Source organism: Spinacia oleracea, chromosome 1 (assembly GCF_020520425.1).
Source record: "Spinacia oleracea cultivar Varoflay chromosome 1, BTI_SOV_V1, whole genome shotgun sequence".
NCBI lineage: Eukaryota > Viridiplantae > Streptophyta > Magnoliopsida > Caryophyllales > Amaranthaceae > Spinacia > Spinacia oleracea.
In genome coordinates, this window is record NC_079487.1 from 88,753,476 (window position 1) to 88,771,356 (window position 17,881).

The 17,881-nt window shown below is 40.0% G+C and overlaps 1 protein-coding gene across 1 annotated transcript; it reads left to right on the plus strand.

Moving 5' to 3' along the window:
* The first annotated feature begins 16,320 nt into the window (after nt 1–16,320).
* On the plus strand, nt 16,321–17,507 carry LOC110779856 (uncharacterized). The gene is made up of 2 exons (XM_021984321.1): nt 16,321–16,801; nt 16,897–17,507. Exons 1-2 carry the CDS (start codon nt 16,321–16,323, stop codon nt 17,505–17,507), a joined length of 1,092 nt encoding a protein of 363 aa, XP_021840013.1.
* The last annotated feature ends 374 nt before the right edge of the window (nt 17,508–17,881 follow it).

Genomic DNA, 17,881 nt, shown 5'->3' on the forward strand with positions numbered 1-17,881 from the left:
TCTTAAGGCGGATCCGGACGTGCTGTGGACTATCTACGGAGGGACGACACTTGGAGTCCTAAAGACTTGTTCTTGTTCGGTTCGGGCGCAGCTAGGGAGGGCACGCAACAAAGAGTATGCATCTAAATTATGCTATATGATTATGTGTAAATAATATGTTGTCCTGGGTTAATGGTTGTTTCCGCATGATCTATGTAATGTCATATGTATCATAACCTAACAGTGGTATCACGAGCCCCTTATTATTTTCATAATCTAAATTGCATGAACATGGTTAAATATTACAAATTTGCAAGAATTAAAAGGGGTGATTAATTTTCGTAATTGTTAATTAATTGCAAATTGCGTTTATTTAATTATACGTACGCAGTTTTTCGGCAGTTTCTTCGTTACTCATCCAAATCGAGTGATTTTTGTGTCAATTTCGCATGTAAAAGGCATTCTAAAATTTTGACAAAAATAATATTTTTCTGCCGAACCCAGAATTCTCAAATTCGAAGCCTAACTATGACTTTTAAAAGGTTTTAGTTTTTCGAATGCAAAATTTCGTAAATTTAAGATGTTAAATTAAATATTTGCGATTCTTGTTGATAAATCTTGAATTTTTGATTGACCTACTGTATATGTTTAACAATTTTGAATGCCTAGCCTTGTTAATTATGCAATCTAATTTGTAATTATGATTAATTTGTTGAAAATTAGAATAATTTAGAATTAATTTGATTTTCATAATTAATTATAATTTAATTAGAAACCTATGATTAAAAACCACCATAAAAATTGTAAATTTATGATAAATTTTAAATTTTTATGACCTAGACTTGAATCTATAACAATCGGAAATCAATTGGATAATAAATTTTCGATTTTTTCGCCCTAAAATTATGAAATTAATAATATTTATTAATTTGTCATTAATTTTATAAATTTTAAATTTTTTTTATGCGATTCGTTCATATAACTTGCACGCACAAAGCAATGGACGCTTCGTGTTACCCTTAAGGGGTGTTGTATAATGCGGGCATGCGACGACGAGCAAGGGAGCTCGTCGCCCGTGCGGCACGAATGCAATGAGCAAGGGCGTAGTGCACGAGCACAAGGCAGCAGCCCTGCCTTGTGTCGTGTGCCACGAGCAATGGACGAATGGGCATGGGCGAAGGGCGAGCCAAGGCAGTCGCGTGTGGGCAGCAAGCGAGCTGCGCCACAACGCGCGCTGCCTCGCACAAGAGCGCGCAGCCTCGCGCGCAGCGAGCGCAAGCTCGCGTGCCACGAGCGCTGAGCCCAGCATTGCTCGCGCGCATAACGAGCGAGGACTCGCGCGCACAGCCAGCATTGCTCGCGCGCACAGCGAGCGATGTCGCCCGCCCAGCGAGCGATGTCGCGCGCCCAGCGAGCGATGGCTCGCGCGCCCAGCGAGCGATGTCGCGCGCGCACTGCGAGCGATAGCTCGCGTGCGATGAGCGCTGGCGTGCGCAGCGAGCACCAATGCGTGCGGAGGCTTGCGATGGGGATGCAGCAGCTATGCGACGAGCGCATGGGCTGCGCGCACATGGCCAGCGATGGCTGTGTGCGTGCGGCCCATGGGCGTGCAATGCGTAGGGTGTTTGCGTTACGATTAGATCGTTTTGAATGTTTAATTTGAAAATTTCAGTTCACGTAATTTTAATTAATTTTAAAATTAATAATTTAAATTATTTTCTTGGATTTTAATTTTGAATATTGTAATTATAATAAATGTTATTTATTCTAATTATTTTACTAAAATTAAAATCATGAATTAATTTAAATACGACTGAAATTAAATTAAACTTTTGGATTCAATTATAAATGGATATGAGCTTTAAATTTTAATTAAATTTGTATGTTTCCGGTTGGACTAGAAATACATTTTTATGTTTAAAATTAGTAAAGCATATAAATTTATTGGTTTAAGTGGGAACGCTTTTTAGTCATAAACTCTTGATTAGGTCTACAAATCCTTAAGGTTAAAACAACTTGATTAGAATTAATAAGGACTGAATAATTGGTAGATTATTGGTGCCCTTGATTAATTGCTGCAAATGTTTACGTGATGCATAATGTGTTTTACTAACCAGCTATGTGGGCCATTCATGATAATGAATGGGTGAATGGTATATATTGTATATGTACTGTTTTGCAGGTTATGAAGTGACTAGTATGGCCCAAATAGGATAGAAAATATGGTCTGCGTACCATTAATTTGAATGTAATTGGTCTAAAGTACCAAAGTTATTTTTCAATTCAAATATGGTCTGCGTACCATCAAATAGTTGTAATTAGTTATAGCTTATCCTATTTGAAGAAAATGGTGCCTCCCACGGAGATTTTCAAGACGGACTTTGAAGTTAAAGCTTCAAGATGAAGTCGGGCCATACTAGATCACAAATATCTTATGCATGTTTTAAGTTATTTATTGCTTTTAAATATGTCTTAAAATGCATGAGATCAAAAGCTTGATTATGTTGCATGATTAAGGATTTTAGTTCACTTAAAATCTAACCAACATAGTAAGAGCCTTAAGTTCCAAACTTAAAAATTGAGTTAAAAGGTGCCATGCCAAAATATACACTTGCTTGGATATCCTTTACATCAATCTAGTAATAGTTTTCGCTCAGCGAGGTGTTACTTATTGGTCCTAAAGGGGCAAGGTACACAAATAATTGTGAGTACATGTTAGTTTTGGTGAAACTCAACGATATAAGTAAGGAGTCCTTTTATGTCGTGGCAAAATCGATAGGTTTACCTAACAAGTTCTTAGACGTACCTATCAACCAAGAGTAGTTTCTAGACTATTAGCAAAAGGCTTTTTGCTTACCTAAGATGTTTTAGGATTAAGTCGACAAACTGTGCTTAGTTCTTCAATGATTTTAGGATCTTGGAATCATTTTATTCACACCTGCCGGAACAATAAATTCGAATAAAATGCTAATAACTTGTTGAAATTGCATGATTGCTTTAATTTTCAAGTTATTATTCATGATAAATGTTTAGACTTTGCATGCTTCAATGTATGTTTTAATTATTGTTTATAATTAAATATCTTGCACTGCAATAAATCCTTTTAGAAAGGTAACAGTAAATTTCCTCGATTGGTAGTGAATCCAAGAACGATTCACGGAAATGAGAGAAAGTGAGCAATTTAAAATGTACGTTTCTTTTAGCGACTTTTATGGTTATTTTCGAATATCAAAATCGAATGGCAAACCAATTGGTGCTTGTGAATTCAAAATACAATGTAGTTTTGAGATCATAAAGCATTGAGTTTAAACGCTCAGCCTTACCAATGGTTAACAACCTAATATCTTTGTCCATTTAATTCTCGAATGAGTCTAGTCCCTAGACATTCGAATAGATCGATGCTTAGAGAACTTTAGAAGCTTCTTGTAAGATCATCTAGTTGAAACAGAATATTCAACATAAATGGAAAAGAACCTTGTTGGTGACATTGGACATGTCTAACAAAGTATAAAAGTCAACACTAAAGAATTCAATTCTTAAGACTATAAGAAAGGGTACAAGAAATAGGAAAACAAAGGAACATATGAAAGGAATTTACGATTCCGTTTCTACCTATAAATTTATGTTTAAAGAGAAGTGACCTAGCAATCAAACTTCCTTGGTATCATATACCGCTTGAGGTTCTTACTTCGGTAATAACTCAAACAATGGAAGCTAGGATACACTAATGACCTACAAGTGGGAAATGAAGCATGGCAATGCTACATTAGTTGTAGGGTCATCTAAGTTTGTTTTAAGTCCTTTCAAAGGCTGGAACTTAATGGCTATTTTGTTCCATAATCAGCATACCTAAATTTCTGCTTCAAACACAGAAAGACTCACATTCAAGAGAAACAAAAACAATGTTTGTTTGTTTATTTGAATGAAATGGTCAATTACAGGTTGAGTCAATATGCTTGATTAAAACAAACAACTCTTTAAAGAACTTTACTAGGTTCAAATCAACCCCTTGATTTGAGTTCCACTAATCTTTGGCATTGTTGCTTAGACCATATCAACAAGTTAACATTCAAAAGCTCTATTTTGATGGACTTTTGAAAGTTCATTGATTTCTAGATCAATTTAAGACGACTAGTCTTACTTGTTGATATGAACTATTGTTAGAACGCCTAGACAATAGAGTTCAAAGCTAAAGAAAGATTTTATGACTTTATTATTTCACATGGATTTGAGTGAATATAGGTTTATTTACTCAAATGTGATATAAGTTGAATCTGTTTGGCTAGTTCAAAGATTCAGAAGTATAAAATCCACTTGGCAAGAAATCATAAAGATCTAGGTTAGATCATGTTGATGATTACTTGAGACCAAATATGATCATCAATGATTGTGTGTTGTAATTTCACAATCTAGGTCCATAAGATATGGCATATCGAAGTTGGAATAACCGAAGTCAATTAGTACTTGATTCGATCAATGATGAATCATAAAGATTTTTCCTATAATTTCTAAAACAAAATGCTCAACTGCCACCAAACTAAACCAAATTCGTCAAAGCTATTGAAAAGTAATTTCTGGATATCTTTTCAATTATATATCTAAAGAGTTGCTAAACTCAGTGGGAGCTTAGTGTTTGTTATTCAACAAACTAAGGCCCAAGTCTAGATATATGTTTCATTGTGATTTATTCAAATGAGACACAAGGGTATTGTTTCTACCACGAATTTTTGAGAACATAATGTTTGTTTGCTCGAAATAATGTCCTTTTGGAGATTCGTTTCCAAAATGACAAGTGGGAGAAAATAGATCTCGAAAGTCTTCGAGGCGAACAACAAACATAAACGGACATTCCGGAGGCTTTTCGAAGTGCTTCAGAAAATCCGAACTTATTCTTTAAGGACTTTAGAAGTGGCTTTAAAGAATAGACATCTCTTAGAAGACTTTACAAGTGCTTCAAGGAGAACAGAATATTCAAAGGACTTTCAAGTGGCTATTGATATTCTATTGTTTGATGTTCTATACCCAAGTAGGCATAGAATTCAAGTCACTGAAACTATGAGATTCTTCTATTAGATAGTGAAGAAACATAGAGATCAGGTCAATGAAACTATGAGATTCTTCTATTAAATAGTGAAGAAACCTACAACTTGCAGTCAAACTATTATCATGTAGATTAATGAGTTTGTGACTTGTAAGAAAGCTATGACGAAACCCAGATTCCCTAAAATGGTTAGAGGCCATATATAGACTCAAATGTTTTAAATGGTTAGAGGCCATAAAACATACTCAATGTTTTGATGACAAAATTGAAATTTTGTTGATTTGCAAGAATAGTTACACACCTATTGGTTGCAAGTTTGTTTTAAAGATAAAAACCATCAAACATGGAATTGTGTTCACACACAAAGCTAGATTAGTTGCTAAAGGTTACAAGCAAATTCATGGCATGGATTGTGTTGAAACCTCATGCAAAATCGTAATGCTTAAGTCTATAATTCAAGCAATGATTGCATATTGGTACACATGGCAATTGGATGACAAAAGATATTCCTCAATCAAATGTTGGAATATAATATGTACATGGTATGTCATAGAATTTGTGGATCCAAATAAATGCTTGAAAAGGAAAGCTAGCTTATAAAATCTAAGTACAGATTTAAGCAAGCAATTGGGAATTGGAACTGTATTTTAAGTGAAGCTAATAAGCATTTTAGTTTCATAAAATATACATGATTCTTATAGATATATAAGAAGTTTAGTGGGAGTACTTAAAACTTAATTGGTCCTATTACACACATATCTCTCTATTGTGAAATAACATTCAAATGCTAATGACTTAGATTTGAAATTATTCATCAATGATGGACCATGGCGAAACTTAGTACATATTGGGTATTAAGATCTATTTACAAAGATCTTATAATATTGTTTTGGATTAAGTAATGGCATTTACTAAATCAAACACGAAAGTCTCCATTGGAGATATTCGACCCATGTGAATAAATCTAAGTAAAGAATGTTTGAACTATGTATAAGCATTTACTAAGTTAAACATCAAAGGATCTAAATAAGATTCTTAACCTATATTATATGTCAAAGAATTTAGCTGGATTTAGTATCTACTGAAACTAGATAAGCTAAAGTTACATTAATAGAATTCAATTGGGAATTATTCTGCAAAAGAATTTATCATGTATGATATAATATGAGGATCGCCAAAAACGTATCGTATGACTTTAGGCATGACGAACATATACCAATCTCTATTGATCTAAGTGAAGATCAACTAGATTGAGATCAAGAATACTTATGGTACTTGAAATAGTACATAGGAATAGTTCTTGATTCAAGGAAATAAAGATATGCTAAATATTGATGCTACACGCATAAACACTGGCAAAGGATCAAGCAAGACCCTTTGGAGTTAACCATTGATAAGGACGAGCTATAGAGCATCGTGTTTTGAAATGGCAACATGGATTGGAGACCATGAGTTGTTGCATGGGAAATTAAAATAATAATTTCTATGTTCTAAGATACAGCTGGAAAGTCTTCCACATATCTGTGAACTGCTTGGATAAGTAATTCCAAACAAAGCATCACTAGCAACCTATAAAGTTGAAGTAAAAGTAATTATTGCCTAAGAAGCAATAAAACATGGTTGTTTAAAGTTCTTCACTGAACTTGGGTAGATCACCTATCTGCTGGCTTGATGGTTCTTCATTGAAAAATGCGTAGAACCACTCTTGAAGCAAGAAAAACGTCTGCTAACTTGATGGTTCTTCATTGCAAAATGAGAAAAACCACCATCGAAGTAAGAAAGACTAGATCACATAATAAACAAACTCGAAAAGATCTTATCATCATATCTCGAAAAACATTCGATGAAAAAGATATTAAGATTGGCAAAGCATGATAACTAAACCTATGCAACAAGTGAGAAGCAACACTCACGTTGTAGCACTGGAAATCAAGCATAGATTTGAATTCCATGAATTGTTTTAGAAGATGGGTTTGAGGCCCATGGTTATAAAACATGGGGGTTGAACATTTATCATATATGAAATGTATTTTCATATTCCATTTAATCTTGGTTTAGTATTAAATGATGAGTCCCTTCAAATTTGACGATATATTCAAGATAGACTGTCAGGACCAGTCCTGTGACTAAGAAATGTCTATCAAGTGAACTTGAATGTCAAAGGTTGAAAATGGTCCCTAGTCGGAGTTTTCTATAAAATTGGACGCATAGAAAACGTTAGACGATTAGAATGCAAGATGACTAGTAGTTCTGTTTCTTGAACTATGTGGACATGGCAATGTCATAATCATTTGCATAGATACTTACTTTGGGAAGACTAGTATCGGACAAGACCTATGAAACTTTACTGTAAGAGATGAAAATCTGTCATAAGTAAATTTCATTAAATTATTAGACACTAAATCCTCAATACCTGAGTGATTTGAGATTACTTGTTTGAGAACTGGTTGCTTTGACGTTGACCAACCGTCGCACCGTAAAAGGAGGCTATAAAGGCAACGCTCAGGTAATCACCTATCAAACGAAGTCTAATCTCAAGATCGCAAGATTGGGATTGTCCTCCCATAAATCGGGATGAGATGCTTAAAAGTTGTACAAGGCCACTCGGAGAGCTAGAAACTGTGAAATGCATGGCCGTGCTCGGATGAATCATAGGCTATGATTATCTGTTTATTTGATCAGTTGAACTCTGAAACCGAGGAACACCTCTGGACATAATAAGGATGACAACTCTTACCTTATGTTCAAGAGCAAGCATCGAGCGACAAAGGAATTAGGAAATGCACACTTGTCCCTAAGGACAAGTGGGAGACTGAAGGAAATAATGCCCTTGGTCCAAGTATGCATTCTATGTTAAGTCTAATAAATGCGGTTCAGTATTAATTAACAAGTTAATAATTCAGTGAGATCAAGTGAGCTGAATGCCTAGCTAGAGGCCGCTTCAGTTCAAGTGGAATTAATGATATTAATCCACAGCTTACTCTTGACTGAACCCGTAGGGTCACACAAATAGTACGTAAACGGATCAAGTATTTAATGGCATTAAATACTCCATCTATGAATATTCGGAACCGACGGATCTTGGTTTCAGTGGGAGCTAAGATCGTCACAGGCAAGAAATGAATACTCCGGAAACGATGATATTGCCGGAAACGGAAATATGGATCGTATCGGAAATATAAATATTATCCAAGTCGTAGATGTTGCCGGAAACGGAAACATGGTACGTATCGGAAAATATTATCGGAAATGGAAATATTGCCAGAATCGGAAATATTGCCGGAAACGGAAATATTGTCAGAATCGGAAATATTACCGGAATCGGAAAATAATTCCGGAAACGGAAATATTAAATATTTGTTCGAAACGGAAATTAATTCCGGAATCGGAAATATTAAATATTGTTCGTATCGGAAATGAATTCCGGAATCGGAAAATTTAATCGGAAGCGCATCGTACGAATAAGCATCGGACGAGGCCTGCCGGACGAGGCCCAGCACGAAGCCAGGCCATCGCCCAGCAAGCCAAGCGCGCCGCACAAACAGCCACGCCAGGCCCAGCGCAAGGCCAGGCCCAGCAGGCTGCGCAGCACGCGCAGCGCGCAGCGCGCGCGGGCGCTGCGTGGGCTGCTGCTCGCGCGCACGCATGGGGGCCCATCGTGGCTGCCATGCGTGTGTGTGCAAGTGTTTGTGTTCGTGCACGTTTCCTAAAACATGCAGAGTTCGGTCAATGATTAAATTCCTAATTTTATTTGATAAATTAATTAAATTAGAGTTCTTGTAGGATTCTAGGTTTAATTAATTTGTATCTGAATAGGATTTCGATTCCCTTTCCATACCCCTATAAATATGAGGCTAGGGCTCACAATTTATAACAAGTTTTCAAAGTATTCAAAAGTGAGTTTTTTGAGAGAAAATTAAAACACACATCTTGCTCACAAAAGTGCCGAAATTTTCTAGTACCTTAAGGGCGATTCTAGTTGGTCAATCTTAAGGCGGATCCGGACGTGCTGTGGACTATCTACGGAGGGACGACACTTGGAGTCCTAAAGACTTGTTCTTGTTCGGTTCGGGCGCAGCTAGGGAGGGCACGCAACAAAGAGTATGCATCTAAATTATGCTATATGATTATGTGTAAATAATATGTTGTCCTGGGTTAATGGTTGTTTCCGCATGATCTATGTAATGTCATATGTATCGTAACCTAACAGTGATTGGGTTTGGCCAGGCCCAATTACACTTTACAGCTTTAATTTCTCAAAACACCTGTAGCTACTCCCAATGACAAAGTGAGGGAGTTTCTACGCACCTTTAGATCCTTCCTATGACAAAGTGAGGAAGTTTCTATACTATCAGTTGACAAATCCCAATGACACGTGAGGGATATGTCGACACTTCAAGTGATGACCCTTAAGTCAAATGTTATCACTCGGGGGCTCGTGAGACCCTCGCAAAACAGGTCACATACACCATGACTTGTGTGACGCACTCCGTCTAATACTTTGACCATCGTCTTACTCCAAGACTCAGTCAAAGTGGGGGCTAACTGTAGACACCTACTTTTGTCCCCATTCCCGCAAGGGAAAGGTTCGATGATGAAAGCGTAAATCTCCACTTGACAACGCATCTCCTATAAAATAAACGAATCTCGATTCCCCATTTCATTTCACCCGAAACCTGCTATTTATGGAAACCTGCTAAAAATAGTAACTGCCGTAAAAGGTAGCTTCTAAAAGTGGCAAATCATAAAAGATAGAAACCTGTCAGAATTAGGTGTTGCATTCCAACATAAATCCTAAATGAGATAGAAAACCGCGAGAATCCTATTCCTAATAGGATTCGGAAATAAGAGTTACGTATTAATTAAAATCCTAACGAGCCTAGAGTTCGTAACGGGCCCAGACGCATTCCGTCACAAAATTGATACGCGCTAAAAGACTCGAATTAATCTCAAACTCTACGGATTTTAGGAATCCGAATCTGACTAAACAAAACTGCCCAGACCCTATTTTCAACGCCTGGCTCCGGGCGCCGAAATCTTCGGCGCCCAGGCCTGGGCGCTGAAAATACCTGGGTACGTGTTTTTTCCTAATTCTTTGTGGATTAGAACTCTGCAATTCTATCTTTCCACGAACTCTTACCTATAAATAGGCCCCTAATTTCGACGTGAAAGAACACACAACAACACACAACAACACACAACAACACACAATTATATTCTGAGTATTGACTCCAACCCTTAGCCTAAGCCCCTCGCTGCGAAACTGTTCACGCGTTCTGTCGCAATCGATCCATAAATCGAACAGAACGTATCCTGTCCCATAATTGAGATTCGTTAAATAAAAAGGAGAAATAGCAAAGTCAAAGTGGTTAGTTTTCTGAGAACCGTGACGCACCTCTCAAGGGTGCGTCGTAATGTGTCCCTTTTCGATGATTTAACTGCTTTCCTCGCCCTTTTTATGAACTGTTAAACTAACCTAATCTGATTGTTCTATCACGCCTAACAAATATAATATTTTGGGAAATTGGATTATCATGCTAGGTCCCTTAATGCAATCTAAATCAGATAATCGCGATCGATCTAGTATTATACGTTGCATATTGCTAAAATCAACTCAGATTAGTTTAATAGTTAACGCATGTCCCTTCAATTATTTATGCTGAGCTAGTAAGGATATCCTGCCTCTGGAGTTATCGACGAGCGAAGTACTCCTCTCGGTAGTTACAGTCCCCCGAACCCTCAATCTCTACCTTGCGGGTGTATGTTGAGAGATCCCCACACCAGGGATCACAAGGGAACCTACGGCCGTTGTGGTCAAACATAATTGCACTCCCTTTATGTTACGATAACCGGGTTTTGTCAGTTTTTCTCATTGTCGTTAAAAACTGAATGGCGACTCCTATATTACTAGTCAATTGGGTGTAAACTCACAGGAAATCCAATTACACTTGATTGAATAAAAAGAATCGTCACACCCACGAGGGACAAGGTCATGCATTAGCCTCGTGCTTTTTCGACCCCCTCACAGAGGACCGGCCGCTGGAGGACCCACCATGAGAGGACAGAAAGATTATGCTCGCCGCTTAGGACAAGTGCTGCTGTCAGCCAAAGCGCCCATGGATCCATTCCCAAAGATAGAAATATGTGAGTCAGATGGCGGACGGATAGCCACGCCGCATGATGATCCCCTTGTGGTTGAATTCAAGATATCTAACATGAGAGTTAAACGCATACTAATAGACACGGGAAGCTCGTTCGACATAATGAGTCTAGAATGCCTCAATCGCCTAGCGCACGACCCCAAAACCATTGAAAGAATTCACTATCCCATCATTGGTTTTGGAGGGAGTATGATTCACCCTGTTGGCGTCATCACTCTGCCGGTTCGAATTGGGGATAGGAAGAATGGGCGAAAGATGGAGGTGGACTTCCTAATTGTTAAAGACTTGACTGCATACAATGTCATCTTGGGACGACCCACCTTAAACAAGATTAAGGCTGTAGTCGTCACCCATCTGATGCTTCTGAAGTTTGTGTGCGATGATGGAGTTATAGGCACCATACATGGAGATCAACAACAGGCTAGGGACGGTTACCTGACGACCCTCAACCCGTCAGCATGGAAGCAAGATTCTGCCGAAGTCAGAGGAAAACGAAAGCATGAAGATGAACCCCAAGTCGCCAAAGAAACTAGACCCGTCCAAATAGAAGCGGTCAAAATTGAAGAAAGTGGCTGAAAGTAGAACATCATTAGGGTAACTATTGTACTCAGAGCCTACAAAACGGCCTAGCTATTGTACCAGAGCCTACAAAACGGCCTAGCTATTGTACCAGAGCCCACAAAATGGCCTGTAAATGCCTGCCTAAGACGCGGTGAATGTAGCAAGTAATTTAGTAAATGAACACTTATCTGACGAATACAAGTCTCAGTTGAACCTTCAAAAAGGAACACTAAGGGGTGAAGAAACTCACCAGAAAACAATCCCTAAAATAGTGGCGTCAATATCTACTAAATAAACAATACCCAGTGCTAATAAACACGAAGGGTTTGGACATACCCAGTGCTAATAAACACAAAAGGTTTAGACATCCAGCATGACGCCTTTTCTTCGAAAGGCGCCCAAAAAAGAAAAGACTCAAACAAGAGCAAACATTCATACATAAGACCTCCTCCTTGGATGGCGTCTAAAAAGACTAATCATTTGACGGCCTGAGAAGTGGCCTAGATTAGCGCCTCAAATTAGGCTGATCACCTAAAACACTGAGGTTTCCGTCTAACAACTGGACCCAAAGAAAGAATTCCCAAGAAATCAGTAACGAACTGATGGAATTAAAATAAAATAAAGTGCACAACGGCACGAATTGTTTATACATAGCGCCCAATGCGCAAACAAACCAAATCAAATAAATGCCAAAAGGCACCAAAGTTATTACAAACGCCCACGGCGTCATTCAAACCAACTACAAGAAAAGCCGCTCAAGGATGAGGGGCAATAGAACTCCCGTCCTGGACGTCTTGGCCTTCAGGGGAGTTCACCTCGTCTTCCTCTATGTCCTCCTCCCCGTCACTGACGAACTCAGGGGGATCTAAACCTAGGCGCCTAGCCGTCGAGACGGCTATCTGGTGGGAGATACGGCGTTTGAACCAGGAAAAGTCCTTCCCGTCCATAGACTGATCCCACGCCTTTTGGGCACTCTCAAAGATGGACTCCTCGCCCAACTTGAAAGAGCTTGCAGCCTCCTTGCGCACGGCCTCAATCTTTCCCTGCATGGCCTTGAGCTGACCTTCAAGAACGTTCACCTTGGAAGAGAAATTAGTCACCCGCTCAGAGACGGAAGAGTACTCCTTTCTCAGCACGGCAAGCCGCCCCTCATGCTCCAGCAACTTCTCTTCATACTTCTCGGCGTCCTCCTCGGCCTTCTTCAGATCTTCCGTCTTGGATTTGATCTTCTTGTCCGCGTCCAAGTTGATCAATCTGGCCGTCTTCTCAGCATATTGCTCATGATTCTCGATCTGGTCCTTGTGCTTAAGCATCTCATTGTGCATATCAAAGCGATAGTTCCTACTCTCGGCACAGCGAATGAAAAGCTGCCAAAGACAACATAGAATTAAAAAATAACGTACATATATAATCATAACTACAGAGATCCAGGAGTAAGTGTCTCACATCAAGGACGAGAGACTGAATGGACCCAAAGAATCCCAAGTCAATCCCGGGGAGTGACCTCACATATTCCTCAGGGATGGCCGCATACACGTCCGCAAGGATCTTATCCTTCGCCTCTGAGCTAAAACCGGCAGAAGGGGGGATGCTCGCCACCTCGGCCCGTCGCATCCGCTTGAACATCTCAACTGAACCAAATGCCAAGATTATCAAACATTGTGCAAATCCCAACTTGATATAACATATTTAAAGTACAGAAACACTAACCAATTGGCGAAGCTGCAGGAGAAGTAGAGGCATTATCACTAGAAGGAGCCTCAGCTTCCTTGCCTTTACCCTTGTCCTCCTTGGACGAGGTGGTGGCGTCAGTAGCCTCAGTCTGTTCGACTGCTACTTCGTCAGCAGCTGCTCCGGCAGTACAATCCCTTTCAGTGTCCACCTGGGAAGGAACCTCCTTTTCCTCAGGAGGAGGAATGAACGTCTGGGTAGGAAGAACCTCCCCCTCAGCCAGGGGAGCGGACGGTTTTGGTACCGACGGCTTGGTGACAGCATCGGCCGGACCCATCTTCTTAAAGAAGGGTCGTTTTGGCTTAGGAGCCTCCGTCGAAGATGCAGGACGCTTCTTTGTAGCTGCAAAGTGGGTTCCTAAAGATGAAGGAAGTCAGCGACCAAATCATGATCAGAAATGAACAGAGGCAAAAAATAAAAAAATAAAAAAAATTACCTTGGCGACGTCACCAGAGGCACCCTCGCTGGACTTCTTGGAGGAGTCCTTTTTCTTGGCCTCCACGGCCTTGAGAATGTCCTCAATATACACCTCGGACAGCCAAGCGGGTACTTCCACTACACCCTTGTCTTCGGAGGATAGGCGATCCATGGCAGAACCTACAAAGCCAAGGGTTAGTTAAAAAAAAAAAAAAAAAAAGAATGTTGAGTGAAAATCTATGGGGAACTACCTCTACTCAAATAGGAACAAAGACCAATGGCCGAAAGAAAGACTATATTGGTGAACTGGCCGACATGGGGAAGCCAAGCATTATGCACCCAAGCATGGCTCTTTGACGACAGCCGATACATCTCAGCCTGGAACAAGGGCTTCACTAGTCCCCACTCTCTGGACGAGAGGCGAGGGTAGGCGTCAGCTTTAGACAAATAGCGGGGCCGACAGTTCCACCTAGAAAGACGTCTAGAAAGAGAGAGGTCTTCCATTCGAACAATAGACCACTTCTTCCTCCACCAAACCCAACTAGAAGTCTTACCCACCACCGTCTTATATCCCCGACGGCTGTAAAGGGTGAACCACCCCTAGGGAGAACGAGAAGAAGGGAAAATGACTAAGAGACGAAGGAAAGCAGGAAAGGAAGGGGTGACGCCGCTCAAAGCACACTTGGCAATAAAACCAAAAACGTTTGCCCAAGACTTAGGCGTCAATTGAGCAAGGCCAATGTCATACCCCTCCAAAACGTCCATCACAAAGGGGTGCAATGGAAATCTAAGACCCAACCTAAAGGCAGCAGTATAAACAGCTACCTCTCCTTGGGAGAGTTGGTCCACGGAGTCATGGGGTCGAGGGCTCCTAAGACTAAAACCTGGGGGCAGAAGCAGAAAACGCTCAAAGTCACGTCCCTGCTCCCTCAGGTACCTCAGCCATTTCATGCTGGGAAAGATATCTGACGGAAATAGATTGACGTCCTCCTTCCCCCGGACCATAGGAGGAAGGTTTTTTGCAAACTCCTCGTTTGAAGAGCTAGAGGAGTCATCTTCAAAATCCTCGCGTGGAACGCGGGGACGGGAAGCCACATTCTTCCTTCTTCTAGGAGAATGTGTCGTTCTTATGGCCCCGTCTCCTGTATTACGGGAGGAACGGACTCCACTCTTACTTCCTTGGGACGGGTTCGAAAAAGGAACCCTATCGTCCCCCTCTCGCGGTGCAACCCATGCACGCACGTTGGCTGTTTGTCTAATTCGAGCCATGCCGTCCTGCATAAGGGACAGGACGTCTGACTTTAGCAAAAGAATGAAAGAGATAGGCGTCATAACCCCCAAGACGCCTCCACAGAACACTATAAACAATAAACAAGAGAGGTCCCACAAGCATACAAAAAACAAAGTCTTGATAGAGAACTTACCAGAAAATGATCAAACCGATGAGAATTCTTGACAAATCCTCTAAACCCTCAAGAACATTGGACAGCGAATCCAAGAACACTCAAGCGGCAGATCTTTGGCAGGACGAAATTTGCTTTCTCTCTCTAAGAAAAATTACTCTGTAACAAAAGAAAAATGAAAGAGGAACTAAAGCTTTTAAAGGAAAATCTAAGCTCTGAAAAGCCCTCACACGTGGCGCTCCCTCCGATCAAGCAGCCTACCCCACAGGGAGAAGGGGCATCCTCATTGAGGGGCAAATGATGTGGCCTAAAAGAATGCCACCTGACTGTACTATCAAAGCCCAGAAAAAAGGCCCAAAAGCCTGCCTGCGGGCTTTTCTCAACTTCACAGGGCCAAGGCCCAAACGATTAAGAGGCCCACTTGGTCCAAACCAAGCCTCCAAAAACTTAGCAGGACACGTGTCCCGATCTTGCATAACACCCAATCATGCAGGACCAGTTCCCGAAAAACCCTAGCACTATAAATAGTGCAGGTCCCTAGGTAAAAGGAATTCAATTCATTACCACCAAACCTAAGAACTATCTTTGCTCTGCCTTCTCTCTACAAATTACTTATCTCTCTGATGTACGTTCATGATCTGTGGTTATAGATAGGATTTATTTCTAGTACATAGCGAGAGCCTGCTAGTTGTAATTTCCTAAGGAATTCATAAGATTCGAGAGATGCATGTTTTCCTAGTTATAGTCATTAATTGTTTATTATTGTCTGTCGTCAATCCCTAGTCTGCATTTGTGGTGAACCGTCGCCCTAGATTCTTTTAATATTGATATTTTCGTATTTTACATTTTCGTAGTATTAATCAACCAAATCAACCCTTTTTGTTATTCCCAATAGTCTAGACCTGTCGTTTAATAGTAGAAAGAACGTTGTTTCCCTGTGGATTCGATCCTGACTTCCCTTTCTATTTAGCTAGTGATTTTAGGTTTATTTTTTATTAGGTAATACGACTTTAGCCTGTCAATAACTATGCAAAGGGATCGTGAAGCAGCTCACGATCGTTTAGTTGCAGACTACTTCAGTGACCAACCAATATACAACGAAGATAATTTCCGACGTAGGTTTTGCATGCGAAGACCTCTTTTCCTTCGCATTGTGAACACATTAAGTGCAAGTAATCGCTACTTTCAACAGCATCCAAATGCAACGATGCGACTGGGTGCTTCAGCTGTTCAAAAATGCACAACGGCTATAAGGATGTTAGCCTATGGTTGTGCAGCTGACCAAGTCGACGAGTATCTAAAACTTGGTGCATCCACATCTAGAGAATGTCTTAAACAATTTGTTGATGGAGTGATTGCTCACTTTTCCACTGACTACCTTCGTGAACCAACGCCTGAAGATGTCCAACGTCTTCTTAGAGAAGGGGATGAAAGAGGTTTTCTTGGCATGTTGAGGAGCATCGATTGCATGCATTGGGTGTGGAAAAATTGTCCAGGTGGATGGAAAGGTATGTACCAAGGTAGATCTAAAACAGCGACTGTGATCTTAGAAGCTATTGCTTCAAGGGATTTATGGATCTGGCATGCTTTCTTCGGGACACAGGGTCGTGCAATGACATAAACGTACTTCAACGTTCCCCGGTTTTCAATGATATTATAAAAAACCGAGCTCCACAAGTTCAGTTCACCGTGAATGGAAATACATACAAGAAGGGGTATTATCTCACTGATGGGATTTATCCAAAATGGTCCATGTTTGTGGATGCCATTACTGCCCCGCAAACCGGTAAGCAAAGGTTGTTCACCGAACGCCAAGAGAGCGCTAGAAAAGATGTAGAGCGTGCCTTTGGTGTGCTACAAGCTCGATTTGCAATAATTAGGAAACCTGCTTTGGCATGGAACGTTGATATGCTATGGAAATTTATGATGGCATGTATCATCATGCACAATATGATTGTTGAAGATGAGCGTGATACTTATTTGAATTATAAATATCCACGCGAGTTTGCCCAAGAACAACCTGAAAATATGGCAGGATCATCAACCGGAAACGCTACAACATTCTTTGTTACACCCGGGCATTATGATCCACAAAATTTTCGTAGATTGATGGATACAAGACAAGAAGTTCGTGATAGAACAACTCATTTCTCACTGAAAAACGACTTGGTTGAACATTTATGGGGAAGATCCAGGAGATCGTCTGTGGCGTAGATTTTTAATGTAATATGTATTTTAGTCGATTAATTTCTTTCATGTTTTTCGCTGTTTTAGTAATTAAAACACTAACGTGTTATTGTAGTAATTAATGTACTACCGTCTTTAGTAAGTAATTATTGATCTGTTATTTAATGCAAATTTTATTTATAATATAATTTAATCAGATGTGAGATATCGAATTATTTTATCAATTGTAATGGAAAAATAATTAATTAGGCTAAATCTATACTAATATATTAAAAGGCGTTGCGAAAAAAGTTTATGTGTCATGTAGAACTCTCCTATTTACGCCATGTCATCCACTCACCAAGGTTATATGATGTTATTGACAACCAAAAATCAGTACAATAAGGTTCGAACACAAGTCC